We start from the raw sequence: 18020 nt of genomic DNA on the forward strand, positions 1-18020 counted from the left end.
TTTTCCCCAATATCTATTTACAAGGTAGGGCCTGGGTCAAGAATCACGTACTCAGAAGCTGGCAGTATGGCTCTCAGGAATATATTTGGGGTAAATTATATTTCTGGCCCAGATGCCAACATACGAGCCAAGGGTCCATTAGTAATGGATATATTAGGATTAAGAAATCAAATGTTCATACAGTGTGCATTAGATGCTTATATTAACAAATTGCCTTTGGGGGGGTGGAGGTTGGCAGTTCTATGGTTGTTCCGAGTTGGGGAAGGGACTACAGGAGGTAGGCCAGCCAGTCCCGCCCCCTTTGGGGGGGGGGGGGGCGATCAGGGGCAGGGCTGGCTGGGGGGAGGGGCCACAGGAGGTTGGCCAGCCAGCCCAGGTGGTTTGCTGTCCGCAGTGGGCGTCATAGCGACCAGTCATTCCGGTCGTTACAGTGTCCTAGTCGCTGGCTTTTTATATATATAGATAATGATTTTTTTCAATTATCAAACCTTTTTTACTTTTATTTTTCACTTAAAACAATATTTTATTTTTCAATTCCAGTTGACATATATTAGCTTCAGGTACACAATCCAGTGATTAGACATTATACAACTTACTAAGTGATTCCCCTGATAAATCTAATACCCATCTGATGCCATACATAGTTTGAATGAAGATTTTTGAATCATTTAAGCCACCCAGAGCTAGCATTAAATTTGACACTGTGATCAGGTCCAGCCTTTTCTTTCAACATCGCAAACAATCTTTCTGCTTTGGCCATGATCACCATGGTGCTGAAAGGGCTACACGTCTGTGTCTGGTCATCAGAAGGTTCTCTGTCTAATACAGAGCCTCCCTGAATTTTTGTTAGTCTTGTTGTCTTCAATGAAGCAGATCCTTTAACAGTTTCTGTCATGTGGTTCTTATTCTTCAAGATCGTTACTATGGCGGAATGGACATGCCTGACGGGCAAGCAATAACCATCACTGATTTTCCACCTTCATATTTTCCTTCCAGGTCAGGCACTCAACGTGGCCTATGTTGCATTAAATGTTATGACAGCTACAAGGTCACTAAACTACACAAATTTTTCAACTCCATTATAGTCTTATGGGACTATTGTTGTTGGCCAAAGTGTCATGATGTGATGCATTCAACCTCTTAATTTGGGGGGATTAGTCACACTGATCAGATACTGTAGATGTCACTGATGAATTCTACATATGGTTTTTAAATGTTCAATAAAATGATATAATAAGCAGAACTGAGTAGATTTGGGAACCTAAGACAGTTTATAAAAAGTGTGTTTTGCTACATATACCGAGATTTTCAATTCCCAAACATAATCTGAGATCTTGCATTTTATACTGAAAATTTTTTTAAATTACACACTTAGGTATCTCCTTTCTCTCACTTTTCATAAATTTTGTGAATTTAATATTCAAATACAAATTTTCATCTTTCACTTTAAATGCAAAGTGGCCTTATTTAAAATCTAAACTGTCTTAAACACAATCATTAGTGCTTCTGCACCATTGGACATAGTCTGAAACAAGTTTTGAAGTATAACATTCTCACAGTCTAACAATAAGGGATCTCCAAATGAAAGCCATCAAATGCTTGAAGAAATTATTAATAATAATCTAGCCTAGCCCTGGCTGGGTGGCTCAGTTGATTGAAGCATTGTCCCATACACCAAAAGGTTGTGAGTTCAATCCCCAGTTGGGGCAAGTACGGGAGGCAACCAATGGATGTTTCTCTCTCACATCTCTCTCTTTCTCTCTCTCTATATATATATCTATTTATCTTTCTCTTCCCCCTCTCTCTCTAAAATGAATAAAAAAACACATCCTCTGGTGAGGGTTAAAAATAATAATAATAATCTCTCAGGCAAACTATTTTCTTGAATTCTTTAATTTACAAAGGATATGTCACTAAAATACCAAATAAAAATGATTAATTGTTCTAATTAAGAATTTTTATATCCTTCTTCTCCAATAAAACTTATATTTTAAAATATTTCCATTGTTGACACACACTACAATGTCACTTTTTTAGTAAAATTCATTTTTTAGTAAAATCACTTGCCATTGTTTCATAAAACTTTGGAATAATTCCTTGACTAAGATTCTCTTTTTTAAAAAAGTCAAATTAAACCACTTACCGTAAAGAGCCCACTCTCACTGCGACAGGCACGTGGGGGAGCTGAGAGGCCCACTTCAGTGTCACGTCCTGATAAACGTGCAACAGGCTACTGTGGTTTCCAATCAAAGTATTTATTGTTCCTTCAGAAACTGTAGGGTGAAAATTTTTTTTTAAGGATAAAAAGGAGACAGTCGTTAGCAACAGTATATTATATCCCTTTTAGGGGATTTATGTTACAAACTAATTATAATATCTTGATGTTAATACGTAAAGATTTTTAAGTAATAAAACATGATTTTCCAACTTCAAGCTGCCAATATCTAAAAGGAAAAAAAATTAAAGACTTGGAAACTATAACCAGATACTAGCCAATATTTTTGCATTTCATCTAGAAAGCATGAGTTTCATTAATATTTAACACATTGAAGCTAATGATTTTCTGGGCATTCACTACAGAAAAGTCATTCTATTAGGCATCACTATGCTCCATTCTGCTTATAGAGGAGTCTGATGTTCTCTTGGAATCATCGTAAACAGCCTCATTTTGGAAAGCAGCAATGTACGCCTGGGGCCAATTCTACAGTCCTTTTGTACAAAGTAAAATGACTGACAAACCCAAATGTGTGCTTTATATCAAACTTCTATTCAAACTTTCAAAGTTAAAATTTCCATTACATGTTCAGTTTAAAAGTATTTTCCTAGATGTTCATATGCATGTGAGTTTGCCTTTTTCTGGTGTAAATAGCACAGCCCTGACATATGGAAGAGATAGAAGAAAATCTCTCTACGCACCTGAGCAGTACGGGAGAAAACAACTTGGGCTACAATCAAGTTTCTTCATGAATTGGATCTGACCATTATCCTTAAGGCAAAAAAAGTTTCTTTCACCGAGAACAAAAACAGAAGATGCTGACTGATTGAAAGACATAATACATATATCAAGGGCTTGCTCTCCAATATTTAGAGTCCAATCTACCTGCAAAGGAAAACCTAAGATCAATTTAGTTGCAAAAAAAAAACAAAACAACCTAAGTAGCCATCCATAGACTACTGGATAAAGAAGATGTGGTAGATACATACAATAGAATATTACCCGGCCATAAAAAGAATGAAATCTTACCATTTGCGACAACATGGATGGACCTAGAGGATAATATGCTAAGTGAAATAAGTCAGACAGAGAAAAACAAATATTGTATGATTTCACTTATATGTGGTATCTAAAGAATTAAATAAAGAAACAAACAAAACAGACTCACAGATACTGATGGCTGCCAGATGGGGGTGAGGGACTGGATGGAAATGATGAAAGGCTTAAAACTACAAGTTGGTAGTTACAAAACAGTCACAGGAATGCAAAATTCAGCAAAGGGAATATAGTCAATAACACTGTAACCATGCATGGTGCCAGCCGTGTAGGGCACTAGACGTATCGGGGGATCGCTTTGTAAATTATATAAATGTCCAACCACTACACGGTACACCTGGAACTAATATAAAATAATACTGAATGTCAACTGTAATTGAAAAATAGAAAAAATTTAATTTAAAAAAATAAAAAATAAATCAATAACAAAATAAATGTAACATTGCTGAAATTTTTATATTTAAAAAAATGGCCTTACGACAAGTCTTTTTCCAGAACCAAGTTTTTGCTGTTCAGTCTCCTGTCTTTTATCTGCATCTGTTGCAAAAGCGAGTACTTGGTACCTGTTTGAAAGATATGAAATAATTGAAAATGACTTTAGAGTTTAAAAGTAGAAATTATTTTAAACTTTAAAAGCACATAACCTCAATAAAGCTGATCAAGAAAAAGAAGTAAATAAAGCACATAATCTATAAACCTAATGAACCACTTTTACCTTGGTTTTAAAAACTGTAAAATTTAGGATTGAATTCTTACTGAATTATACTGTGACATAAGACTATGTAAAACTGTCATGGTCGAGAAATTATAACCATATGTCCCAAAATTCAATATGGGGAATATAGCTCTGCCAACTATCAAAGCATTTCCATTAAAATTTTATGTGACAAATAACAATATTCAAGAAAGATCTAGCACCAAAACGCCAAACAGAAGAAAAATGTAAATAATGGAAAGCAGCCAGATGCAGCAGAAATTATTAATATGTAATCAATGGAACCAAGAAGAACTGAGTCTAAGCCCCAGCTAAATCACTTAGTAGTTGAGTGAATTTTGGCAAGTTAAACACTCTGTGTCTTATCTTCCCCATGTATAAAATGGGAATGATAATCTCTGACACAGGCATTGTTAAGAGAATTAAAAAGTAATATAGCCTAGTCAGTTTGCTCAGTGGTTAGAGCATTGGCCCATGGACCAAAGGGTCACAGGTTTGATTCCCAGTCAAGGGCATGTACTTCGACTGAAAGCTGGATCCCCAGCCCAAGTTAGGGCATGTTCAAGAGGCAACCAATTGATGTGTTTCTCTCACATCGATGTTTCTCTTTGCCCCCTTCCTCTTCACTCTCTCTTAAAAAAATAAAATCAATGGAAAAAATATCCCGAGGTAGAGGATTAAAAAGAAAAGTAATATAGTGTCTAGTATAGTATCTGGTGTATATTAGGTGCTCATTTATTAGCAGACAGATAATGGTTTATATAAGGAGATAGATCAATAACCTAGTAGTTTATTTGATATGTAATAAGTTCTCAATAATGGGCATTATTACTTTCTATAAGCATTTCATAGCTTTTATTTCAATAGTAACATTTAGCTCAAATCATTCTTTAAAATAATTTGTGGCCCGAGCTGGTTTGGCTCAGTGGATAGAGCGTTGGCCTGTGGACTGAAGGATCCTGGGTTCAATTCCAGTCAAGGGCACATGCCCGGGTTGCGGGCTTGATCCCCAGTAGGGGGCATGCAGGAGGCAGCCAATCAATCAATGATTCTCTCTCATCATTGATGTTTCTATCTCCCTCTCCTTTCCTCTCTGAAATCAATAAAAATATATTTAAAATAATAATAATAATTTATAAATATCATTCACTTTAGAAATGATTAATTTAGCCAAGAAAGTTTATTTTGCTTGTTTCCCATTAGTTACTGGTCTATGAGAGTAATAATCCCATTCTAAATGAAGAAACTTCAGGCTCATAGGTTCTTTTCCCTCCTATCAAATCAGAACTCCTTGCATTGTTCTTCCATAACTAAGAGGAAAATCAGTAAAAGATATATTCAGACACCTCATATTGTCTAAGAGAAAGATGTCTGATCGTGTGAACATCCAGGACCTGAATGAAGGCAATGTGAGATATCTACATAAGCACTGAAATGTACAGTGGTGTTCATATATCATATACCAGCTTTAAAACCATCCTACTCAATCAGGAATGTTTCATTTGTAAAAAGCCTCCAATTTCAGTTGGAGGCAGAATGACTATGAATTAAGTGATATTTTGCAAGACATTCATAAAGACAGTCTTGGAGTTAATACGGAAGCTTAATGTGTATGAATTTCATTCATTCAATAAACATATAGCAGGGGTCTGATACAAGCATTGACGATGGAAAAAATACTCATGGTCTATATATTCATTAGGATCTCCCAAAGTAGTAGAGATTCATATACAAACAAATGTAGCTTAGAACACCTGTGCTAGTGGAAGGTATCCATGCAGTACCAAGGGAACATGGTAGCAGAAACATAAATCAAAGTGGAAGAACATTTATGTTCTTGGTACTGGTTTAGGAGGAGAAAGCTACATTTTAAAGATAAGTGAAAACTCATTGTGCTGGTAAAGAGGCAAAGGTGTTCCCGGCTTGTGTGGCTCAATGGTTGAACACTGACCTACGATCCAGGAGGTCACGGTACCTTCCCTGTCAGGGCACATGCCCAGGTTGCGGGCTCGATCCCCAGTGTGGGGTGTGCAGGGGACAGCCAATCAATGATTCTCTGTCATCACTGATGTTTCTCTCTCTCTCTCTCCCTCTCCCTTCCTCTCTGAAATCAATAAAAATGTGTGTGTTTTTTAAAAAAGGTAAAGGTGTTATGGCAAATCGAACAGCACAGACCAGTAAAAGAGACATGAAAGGCTACCACAGTGTAGGAGAGATGCATGGCAGGGAGGACTGAGTCATGGGAAAGGAGACAGAATAGGTAGGAGGGTAACGATCTCAGGCTTGTAAAACTGGACTAAAAAATCTCATAGGCAACTGCAGCAAATGCCTCCATACCAACTGAGACTGCCTTTCAAATGTCTGTGTGTCTTCCAAAGTGCAAATAACCAGACCTCACATCCCACCCTCTAAATCGCATCATTTTACTCTTCCCGGTTCAGGGTAACAGAACCTGTATGCACCGGTGATAGCCATGAGCCCAGAGCTGGTCCTGCTATGGCTCTAACCTTAGGCGGCTAATTACAGAGGTGGCTAATTTCCTGCAGACACCAACCCACCAGAGGACGGTATGGATATTAATGAGATGGTTGCAAAAATCCAAAGCTTTGGAGCTGTTTGAAGCTTCTTATATAACTACAAAGGGTTATTATTTCATCTGAGGAATAAGTGAGCCCCTAAAGTGGCCTCATTAACATCAAAACAGCAGGCAGAGACCCAGCCAAAATTGACTCCTGATTTCCAAATCCAGGTCATTTCTCTTCCTGGAAGACGACTCAGAAGAGAATTTTATTACTAAACGTAGCTGACAGTAAATTTAGATGATGACAAACTTATAATAGCATCTATTTTATGGTTCTTCCTTATCCTCTTAACTGTGACCAATAATGTACATGGAAATGTAAACCAAAACCAAAGAATTCTAAACAGACTTGGAAATTCTGAAATAAAGAAAACACTTGGATTTTTTTCCCCTTACCATTCAAGTGTCCAGTGATAGAAGCTAAAGAATAAGAGTCCTCGCCTGGCTAGTGTGGCTCAATGGTTGAGTGTTGACCTATGAACCAGGAGGTCACAGTTCGATTCCCAGTCAGGGCACATGCCCAGGTTGCCGGCTTGATCCCTAGTGGGGGGCGTGCAGGAGGCAGCCGATCAATGATTCTCTCTCATCATTGATGTTCCTATCTCTTTCTCCCTCTCCCTTCCTCTCTGAAATCAATCAATCAATAAAATATTTTTTAAAAGATTCCCTTGTTGAGACTGCTGAAGAATAATTTGGCCCAATGTAATAAGATTCCATGGAAGAGCATCATACATGTTTCTCAGAACAGAGAGGCAGTAATCACAAATACAGCAGGCCCAGATGAACGGTGGTGCTTTTTGGCCCAATAACCACAAGTGCGTAATGGGTCCTGTGGAGCACCAGTGACAAACTCAACCACATAATTTAGTGCTCTTCTGTAACACATCGTAAAAACAGCGGCAAGGAGCTAAAATATGGATTGAGGTGTCACAGAGTACAAAAGTAAACCCTCCACAATCATTTCTTTTCAAATGAAACATAGTTGGCACCTCAAAGGATAACAGGAGATTTTGAAACCTTTATATTTAATGCGGGGAACTGTACTAGAAATGGAAAGCTCTGGGTACAGAGCCTTACACTGTTCCTTTTCAACTATAGCTAAAACATTCTTGATTGTGCCAGAGGGAATCATTTTCATTAAAAGAAGCCAGTAACAAAATAGAAACAGTCCTTACAAACTTTTCACTCCTTCGTCAAGTTCTTCTTAAACACCTACTTTCAACAGGGTACAATGCTGGGCACTTCAGAGGATAGAAATCCCTGCCATCAAAGATCACTTAGCTCAGTCAAGAAGAAAAACAAGCAAATATGTAGTATCCATGAAAGCATAAACAGTACTTGCGAACGCAGTGGAAAACTATTCTAAATTGAGAAGGAGGAGATGTGACTTGGAGAGCCAGGTCACAGAAGAACTGAAGGGGAGCAGGGAGGCTTCCAGAAATTATTTTCATATGCAAAGAAGGAAGGAAAAGCATTCCAGGCAGAGTACAGCATGGGCAAGAGAGAAAAGCCCTGGACATATATGGAGAACCCCAAATATTTTCACCTGACAGGAGCCTAAGACTGGTGAAGAACACAATCTTCTTTTCACAATATTGTCAATTCAATTCAAAAAAGATATTTTAAAATATTTTAAAGCCTATTATCTTCTTACAATGGACCACAAGCCACTCTTAGGGTGCAGGGGAAGCGTTGAGCACAGAGGAGAGAAAGATGTAACGTATGGCAAAGACATTCTTCAGGGAGCCTCCCTACATCCAACTCTCAGCTGAGGTCCCACCTGCAGGCCTCCTCCGTATCCTGTGCACAGTTCCGCCACAGCCTGTATCACTGTGAACTGAAACAGCCCATTGATTTGCTACCTCCCCCACGTGCTTACAGCTTGAGGACAGGAGGCAGGTCTTATTTGACTTTGCATTTCCTGTACTTTGCACAGTGTGTGGCACATAGAAGCCTCTTGAAAAATGTTTTCTGAATGAATGAATGAACCAATAAACCGAATTATTCCATCAGTGAGCAGATATTTAAGGCACAGTCTGCTCTCAGGAACCCGATAATGCAAGACATCCCCTGGAACATCTCAGCACAATACAGGAAGGCAATATATGATACTGTGCAAAAATCAGTGTTTTAGGTAAAAATATATCTAGGAGGTAAAAAAAAGAGGATAGTTGGACGAGTTACCTTTAAAAGTCCCTTCCAAATCTGAAAGACAACATAATAGAGGTAAAATGGTACTGGATTATAAAGAGCACTAAATTTCAATATAAGAAAATTTGGATTTTTTTTTAATAAGAAACAAAAATTCTGGCTTAAAGAGGTGGTTTTAAAAGATAGCTATAAGAAGGACCCTAAAATCTAGAGGTAAGAAAATCATAAATCCAAGGGAAAAGATAAAAGCCTCAATGCCAATGGGACCACAATGGCTGAAGAAAAGGAAAAAAAGATAGAAAGGTCAGGATTTACTGACTGAATGACTCTGATAAGAAAGGAAAGAAAAAGAGAATTAAAAATGATTCAGCCAGTCGGCGTGGCTCAGCAGTTGAGTGTCGACCCATGAACCAGGAGGTCATGGTTCAATAGCTGGTCAGGGCACATGCCTGGGTTGCGGGCTCAATCCCCAGTGTGGGGCATGCAGGAGGGGGCATGCAGCTGATCCATGATTCTCTGTCATCATTGATGTTTCTATCTCTCGTTTTCTCTTCCTCTCTAAAATCAATGAAAATATTTTTAAAAATAAAAATGATTCAAAGTTTTGATAAATACGGCCGAAAGAATAGTGGTACCTAAGCTACCCTCTCCAAAAAAGGCAAACAATTCTCTCACTTCAGAAAAGAAAACCAATGCTCAATGTGTGTCCCTGAATTAGAATCCAACCTGGAGTGTGTGTCTGCAATGACAATTTCTGGGACTTTTCCCAAAACTACTAAATCAAAATCTAGAGTGTTGGGGACTGGGAATCTGCAAACGTGCATTTTATGACAGGGTTCCCAGGTGATTCTATGCACACCGAAGTCGGAGACCCATGGCCTTCCCTACTTCCTCATAGAACATAACTGAGCTTGTTTTTTTGTTGTTGTTTTTTAAAATATATTTTATTGATTTTTTACAGAGAGGAAGGGAAAGAGATAGAGAGTTAGAAACATCGATGAGAGAGAAACATCGATCAGCTGCCTCCTGCACACCTCCTACTGGGGATGTGCCCGCCACCAAGGTACATGCCCTTGACCGGAATCGAACCTGGGACCCTTCAGTCCGCAGGCCGACGCTCTATCCACTGAGCCAAACCGGTTTCGGCTGAGCTTGCTTTAAAATAATCAAACATCAGGAGCAAAAATGAAAATGATATATGGACATTTAATTATCTGATCTTCTACTCTGATCACTTAAGTTGTTTTCCATTTTCCCCCCTACAATTTAAAACAATTGTCCTACACACTTTCTTGTAGGAAACATTTTATCAAAATTCTTAGTTAATTCTTATAAGTGAAATTGTTTCTTAAACATCTACCATGTTTTCTCATCACTCCTATTTTCTCAACCTTGATAATTTATTTTTTTCATTCTTTTAAAGTTTGAAATTATTTAGGAGGGAAAATGAAAATGATGCTTTTTATACTATCTGATGGCATTCTGTTAACTAATTACAAAGATATTTAGTGAAATCTCAAAAGAACCTGCCGTTTTCATGCTTTCTCCCATCCTAAATTGCACCCATGATTATCATTTAATTTTATCTATTAAACTTGAAAGCATATGGAAATACAACATACTACTTAATGGCATAAACCCTCTTGATTGTCATCATTTCACAATAATCCCATATCCCATGCATTTGTATCATTATAAAAGACCCACATAAAACATGTGCATTTTTTAGCCCCAGATGCAGATGAATTTAATAGACTGAATCACCACACTTAAAACAGTGTGAGCTCCTGTGGGATTACTTTTACACATTAAGGAAACCTACGCCTTGCTCCCTCATCCAGCGACTCCTGGAGTTATTACCAAATTAATCCCTATGCACATGTTTCAAAGAGTAAGTCAGGGAGCCTTCGAGTCTCCGTGTGCTGACCCCTGTGTGGCACCGCCAGTACCGCTCCTTGGCAAGAGTTGAGACACACAACTGGGTGGAAAGCTGAAAAGCAGATCTCCTCAATATTGCTTACGTTGTGACAGGCTTGAATGTATTATACAGATATTTTTCTCAGCCTTTCAAGATAACACTAATATTTTATTTATTAACAGTAGCAATGCCACAACTCATTCATCTCCTTTGGACAAGAGCCATAGGAGTTACAGAAGGAATGTGACATAATAATGCACTACCTGCATCAGTTAACTTCTGTTTAGTCACAAGCATTTGCCTTTTTTCAGAGTTTTGAATCCTAGATGCCTTGACAATAATTCACAAAAGCCACTTAGGAAGGGAAAACTGCATTGCTTTGCTATGTACATAATATTGAAACCTGAAGACAAAATGTACAGGTGTTGTCTGATTAATTTATATTTTCTTCCTGCCTTGGGGAAATGGGCGGCCAAAAATAATACCGAAAAGCTATAATGAAGTGTTGCTTGGACATTTAAAGTTCTAACTGTTGCCGTCAGTAAGATAAAAAAGTGATTGAAGATACTGTAAGTCTCCAAATCTATTTCTTTTCCCAGCATGGATTTCTTTCTTTTCCCCATTCACCTTTCCAACAACAACAAAAATACACAGTCTCCAGCCCTGGCCGGTGAGGTTCAGTGGTAGAGCACCAGCCCACAAACCAAAGGATCATGGGTTCAATTCCCCGTCAAGGGCACGTACCTGGGTTGCAGGTTCCATCCCCTGACCAGTCAGGGAGTGTGTGGGAGGCAACCAATTGATGTGTCTCTCTCACATCCATGTTTCTGTTTCTCTCTTTCCCTTTCTTTTTCTCTCCCCCCTCTCTCTCTCTCTCTCTCTCTCTCTCTCTCTCTCTCCCTTCACTACCTACCTTCCTCTCTCTCTAAAAATTCAATGGAAAAAATATCCTCAGGTGGTGAGGATTAAACAAAAAAAAACAACATCCAAAAACTCAAAACCTTCATTTTTATTGAAATGTAGCTGATGGAGGAGAAGTAAACAACACCAATAAAAATTTCTAGCAAAAAGTATAAACTGTTTTCATAGGGTCATTCACTTCTATTATGAATCGTTCTCTTATAAACATTCATAAAAACACTTGTATTTCTTGCCAGTATTCTCCCTATGTACACATACATTCTTTTTTTGTTGTTGTTATAAAATAATTCCATATATACATCTTTATATGAGGCTTTTTCCACTGACCCTGTGTTTTATTATTTATAATTCAGGGAACAGTCCTAAGAATTATTGAGCATTTTCTATAGGGTGGCAACATGACACACATTTAATCCTATAAAAAAAGAAAACAACTTGTCAAATAGTCATTTTTTTTAATTCTATGGTTTCCCCCCTATTTTATTACCTTTTTCCATCACCATTTATCCCCCATATACCCTCTCTTTCACCTCCCCCCACTCCCCTCCCCCTGCAGTCACCACACTATTGTCCTTTCTCTTTGAAATAGCCATTCTTATCCCTTTATAGCCAGGACAAGGACACTGACCATCAAACAGCTGGAAGTAGCAAAATCTAAGTCACCACAATTTCATCTTATAAAAAAAAACAACCAGGCTCTTCTTAATTTGTGATATTAGCTCTTTGTGGAAAAAAATGAATCAGCAACATACACACCAAAAACGCTGATTTCAAAGGTGGGTCATCCAAACTTACTTGTAACTTTCCACTTGTCGACAGGAAGAGACAGTGATGAAGGAGTCTGTCCGGGAACTGTAGGCAAGGGGGCCGGGCAAGAGAGAACCAGGGAGAAACCTCCCAAAGGCATAGCTTTCCTGCTCAAACACCATCAGCATCCCATCCATTGACTGGATACAAATTAAATCTCGACCTAAAGAAGAATTAGAGGGAAGTAGGTGACCTGTTCTTAAATATACTGGTTATAATTTATCACTATCTGCCACAAATATGTCATAGCTCATTTTTTCTCCCAAACGGTAAAATGAGCAGTTCAAACTTTAAATTACAAACTGGTGAAGCTATCATATTATTATATATCAGTATATATACAGTTCCCAATTTTTAAAGGATTCAGATGTCTATAATTTTACATACATTTATTTTCATTTACTGTGTGCTAAAATCTCTAGCTCAAGATAACCCCTAAGAGCAAGCATGACTCTTTGCAAGATACCAGTTTTCCCAAAATCAGAACTACAACAGCTGTTCTGCACAAGGCTATTTGTCTGTATAATAGGTCAGCCTCATACTTTCATATATATATATATATATATATATATATATATATATATATATATATATAATCTTTTTTTATTGATTTCAGAGAGGAAGGGAAAGGAAGAAAGAGATAGAAACATCAAGGATGAGAGAGAATCATTGATCGGCTGCCTCCTGCACACCCCCTAGTAGGGATCAAGCCCGCAACCCGGGCATGTGCCCTGACCAGGAATTGAACCATGACCTCCTGGTGCATGGGTTGATGCTCAACCACTGAGCAACACCAGCCAGGTTCAGATTCTTTTATGATGTATGGTAGGCTTTGGAGTCCAAGTTTTTAAAATCTAATATTTACTATGCTTGTTAAAGTTTTCCAAAGAGCTATGGGTTTGGATGCATGCTATACAAATGTATTCACAGAGATCTATTAGGCCATGAGTCCTTCATCCATGGAGAACTTAACTATTTAGCAAGCCCACCGTCTGCACCCCGCAAAAAAAGTATAAAAATGCTTCAAAAGCATCAAAAAAGATGCTGCAAAGTCTTTGTAATGAAAATCATGCAAACCTTCCCCAGGTAGATCCCCAGATCTCACTCAGGGCACCGATTCTTATTTTAAGTGGTTCTCACAAGGCAGTTCTCATGAAGGGGTTCCTGACACCCGGGAGCTTCAGCTCTTCTATTTGTATAAGAGCAGCAAAGACAGAGGTAAGATGTACCGACAGCACATGTGGCACACACACTAAATCATAGCTTTACTGTGATAGTCACTGTTACCTGCTTTCCCAGCCCAGAGCAAAGAAAATAGCACATGAGAAAACTGTGAAGACAGTGAGAGCTATCAGCAGTGGAAGCTATATCCTAACCAAAAAAAAAAGAAAAAAAAGACAGAACATCTATATAATAAATAACATTCTGAACTCAGCGTAGGAGCAATTACGCTGAACCTATATAATTCAAAAAGACAAATGTCATATTGTAATGTACGTGGAGTAATTAAATGGATTTTGATATCATTTAGAATAGCTCAGTCATCTGAAAAAAGAGCTTGTGGCAGAGATGCTAACTGCTGCCCTGGTAGTCATCCTTTCTTTTGATACCTGAATTATCATAGACACGTGGCCATCCAGAATAAAGCCTTCATTTCCAGGCCTCTAACACAGATGCATCATATGATTATGTTCCTACCAGTGAGGTGGGAGCTGAGGGGATATATACAACATCCAAACATGCCCTTCAAAGGACGGAGTATGCACTCCCTCCCCTCTTCCCAGCAGGGTGGTAGGGCTGGAACAGCTATCTTGGCCTCCGAAATGGAAGCTCCCCTATCAGCCCTGGACCCCTTGATCTCCAGGTGGTTAAATATGACAGAAATAAACATCTTCCTTATTTAAGCCATCATTAAACTGGGCCTTGGTTAAAGCAATCAAACCTGTCATTAAATAACACAGAATTCATCTGAGCCTAAAGGTCCATGCAGCATTGCTGAGTCTTAGGATTTAGTTTCCCTTGATTGGATCCTGACAGAGAAGACACTGGGACAATTGCAGAAATTGGAATATGACTACAGGTTAGATAACATTAGGGATTGCTGTTAATTTTCTTAAGCGTGATCCTGGAATTGTGACTACGTAAGAGAATGCTCTTCCTGAGCAATGTGGGCTGTAATATTTATGGGCAAAGTGCCACAAGATCTGTAACTTACTTTAAAATGGTTCATCAAAAAAATGTGTGTATACACATGTATATACATCTACAACTGTTGACGCTAGATGGTGGAAATATGAATGTTCATGTTACTTTTTCTGATACTTAAATTATTTATACTAAAAATGTAACCCATAAAACAAAGCATTTAAATATATGTCTTTTGTACACAAATGTACTTTTTAACACTCAAGGGGGAACTGAGCATTAGGAACTGAGTGAGTCCTAGAAGAGCAATAAATCTCATTTTAATAAGTCAAGAATCAGAGAGAGAGAGGAGAAATCCAATCAATGAAACACATGCAATGACCTTGACCTTTGGGGGAGGATATTGCTGAAACCAAATATACTCTTCAGATGGGTAGTATTAAAGAATATGAGGGGAAAGCATGTGTATTTCCAAGCAGCATTTCAATATGTTGAATATCACTGAACCACAAACCTTCAGCCTCCCAAAGACCTCAAACAAGTGGTCCTCAGAGTGTGGCTCCCAGACACCAGCAATCGGCTTCCTTTAGAAACTTCTTAGGAATGCAAATTCTAGGGTCCCACCCTAGATCTACTAAATCAGAAAACCTGGTGTTAGGACCCAGCAATCATATTTCAGCAATCCTAGCCTCAAGACTATGTGATGAATGCCAAAATTTGAGAACCAATGCCTTACCATGGGATGACAGAGTTAGAGCTTAAAGAAAACGTGAGTCTCAGAGAAAACAGACCTTCTTAGCATGGTATATAGAGGTCTTATTTCTGAAACTCTAGCAATAAAGTAGAGAGTACTTAATATACTGTAATATCCATGTGGGCTGCCTCTAGAGTCAGATAACCTGGGTTTAAGTCCAGCTCCACCAATTATTAGCTGTGAACTTGGGCTCAAATTTCTTTTTTTCTTTTTTTTAAATTCCTCTGAATTTCTTTTTTTGGAGGGACTGGTTCTTTTTTTTTTTTTAATATGTTTTATTGATTTTTTACAGAGAGGAAGGGAGAGGGATAGAGAGTTAGAAACATTGATGAGAGAGAAACATCGATCAGCTGTCTCCTGCACAGCCCCCACTGGGGATGTGCCCGCAACCAAGGTACATGCCCTTGACTGGAATCGAACCTGGGACCCTTCACTCCACAGGCCGACGCTCTATCCACTGAGCCAAACCGGTCAGGGCGGGCTCAAATTTCTTTACCTACAAGATGGCATTTCTTCCTTAGTTGTTGTGAGAATTAAATGAAATAATGTACGGCAACTAGATCCAAATATACCATTGCATTATTATTTTATAATTATTTTCAAAGTCTCATAATGCATGTTCAACTGCTTGCTGTTTCCCACATGCACTATGATGGAGCACGCTTCCTTGCATTTGCTTGTATTATTATCTTCCCCAGAAGACTCTTTCCATTTGCTTCCCCTGGTCTAGAAAACATTTGCTGGCTGCCTCCTGGTCATGCATTCCCCTCTCCACTCATCTTTAGCCATGAGGTTTGAATGATACTGACTTTATTCTCAGCTTGAGGGTAGACCCTGACTTATGAAAACCAATTAGTATCCCACTAGTCACAGTGATTGGTTCAGGGGCAATGAGAAAAACTAAATCCTTAGATTGAGCTGGAACTGGAGAGAAACTTACTATTCCCCCTTGGGGAGCAATGTGTGAGGGGACCAGGTCTGGAGTCATGGAGGCCATTTACATGGGTACAGTTAAGACAGGGCCATGAGGACACGGGTTGAGCCACTTGGAGTCAATCCCACCTGTGAACTTTGCAGGCAACAAATTTCCATAAATATTGAAGCTCTTCGAGTTGGGTCTCTGTCCCTGAATCAGGTGGATCATCCCATTTTCCCTCTGATAGACATCACAGGCTAAGGGTCACGTTTTCCCAGCAGCCTTCTCTTTCCCACTCAGACAGCCTCTATCTGTGATCCCATCCTTACCTCCTCCTAACTACTAATTATCAATTGAAATGATCAGTTTTTATGTCTCTCACTCACAGGCAGGAGCCAAATCTTGTTCACCTTTGTAAACCCAACAACGATGAAATGCCTGGAGATAGGAGATATGATAATAGATGTCTGCTGAGCTGAAGTGAGCTAGACAAAATAATGTACTCATCTGCTTGATTGGCTGAGATTTTATTCTGTGAGTTTCACAGATTGCATTTGAAGTAAGTGAAAAATGCTTTATTTATTACAATCCTGGCTGCTGACGTTTAGAAAAATGTAGGGATTAATCCAAAACATTACTCAAAAATAAATCCTTCAACTCGCTGTGCTGGAAGCTGCTTCAGGATACATACCAGAGGCTCCCCTTACAGATAATGGGAACAGAAAGAATGGGCCAGAGAAGCCCTGAGAGGTTCGTAATTCTGATAGAACAGAGCCAACAGGAAGCCTCCATAACAGTGATGGGGTTTCAGGAGCTATTTACGTGACCTCGCCGTGAACCACACTCAACGATACCTTCCCACATGCTCAGCCCAGGATGATATTAGGAGAAATATAGAACCACAGCAATAGAAACTACGACTGCCACTTACTGAGCACCTGTTATAGTCCTGCCTTTGAGCTAAACATTTATCCAGCCTGTTAGCTATACTCTTTAGTAACTCTAAAAGGTGGACAATTGTCCCATTCTACACTTAAGAAGAGTGAAACCCACAAAGCTTAGATAATTTGTCTAATGCCCAAAAAGTTAGAAAATGACAGTGCTAGTACTCAAATTGGAATCTATCTGGCTCCATTTACCACCCATGTTCCCTGGAAGGCTCCATTATGCCACACTAAATCCATTTTTTAAAATAACACAAGTTAACATAGACAATCTAAATGAAGTGAAACAGATTAAGTACCACAGAAAAGCTAAGAGCTTAATGACACTGAACTTCCTGGGAAAGGTTGCATAATAGAGGTACGATGTATCCTCGACTGAAAAAGATAGGAGGAATGAATAGGGGTCAAAGGTAAAAACAGGAAATTTCTGGGAGAGAAAAGGAACATATTAGAAAAGCAAGCAGAGGCAATTAGACTTGATCCAGTGAATGGGCGTGAAATGTAAAAGCAACTGATTGAAAAGATGACAATATCTTAATGATGCTTACTCAAAAAGTATGCCTACTCAAAAGTATGCCTACACTATATGAGAAACTATCTTTTAACGTTGAAATAATTAGGAAGGGTAGAGATTTCATCAGAATTTTGAATCTGGATGTTTATATCCAGTGGTTAAGACCATGATGAAAGAAAAATTACCATTTTGATTTGCAAGATCTAGGAACAATTAGAGAAAGAACCTACCAAAACCATTTTGGAAGGATTTTGGAAATCAGTATTTTTCATTTCCAAAGGCAAAGAAAAATGTTTGTGCCTGTGAGGCTGGAGGATGAAGGCGGGAAAGTTCTATTAGGGCAGCCTTATGACATGAATATTTATTAAATAGTGTGTCTCGTT

General features: G+C 38.6%; 1 protein-coding gene across 1 annotated transcript in view; it reads right to left on the reverse strand.

The window, feature by feature from the left end:
- Positions 1 to 18020, reverse strand: part of BBS9 (Bardet-Biedl syndrome 9) — a 311978-nt gene that overhangs the window by 231160 nt on the left and 62798 nt on the right. The window contains exons 6-9 of the mRNA XM_006085338.3: positions 12353 to 12527; positions 3750 to 3834; positions 2917 to 3100; positions 2144 to 2273 (exon numbers count right to left, since the gene is read on the reverse strand). Coding sequence (XP_006085400.1) covers positions 2144 to 2273; positions 2917 to 3100; positions 3750 to 3834; positions 12353 to 12527 — 574 coding nt within the window. The remainder of the gene's footprint in view (positions 1 to 2143; positions 2274 to 2916; positions 3101 to 3749; positions 3835 to 12352; positions 12528 to 18020) is intronic.

Source organism: Myotis lucifugus, unplaced genomic scaffold (assembly GCF_000147115.1).
Source record: "Myotis lucifugus unplaced genomic scaffold, Myoluc2.0 scaffold_18, whole genome shotgun sequence".
NCBI classification, from domain to species: Eukaryota; Metazoa; Chordata; class Mammalia; order Chiroptera; family Vespertilionidae; genus Myotis; species Myotis lucifugus.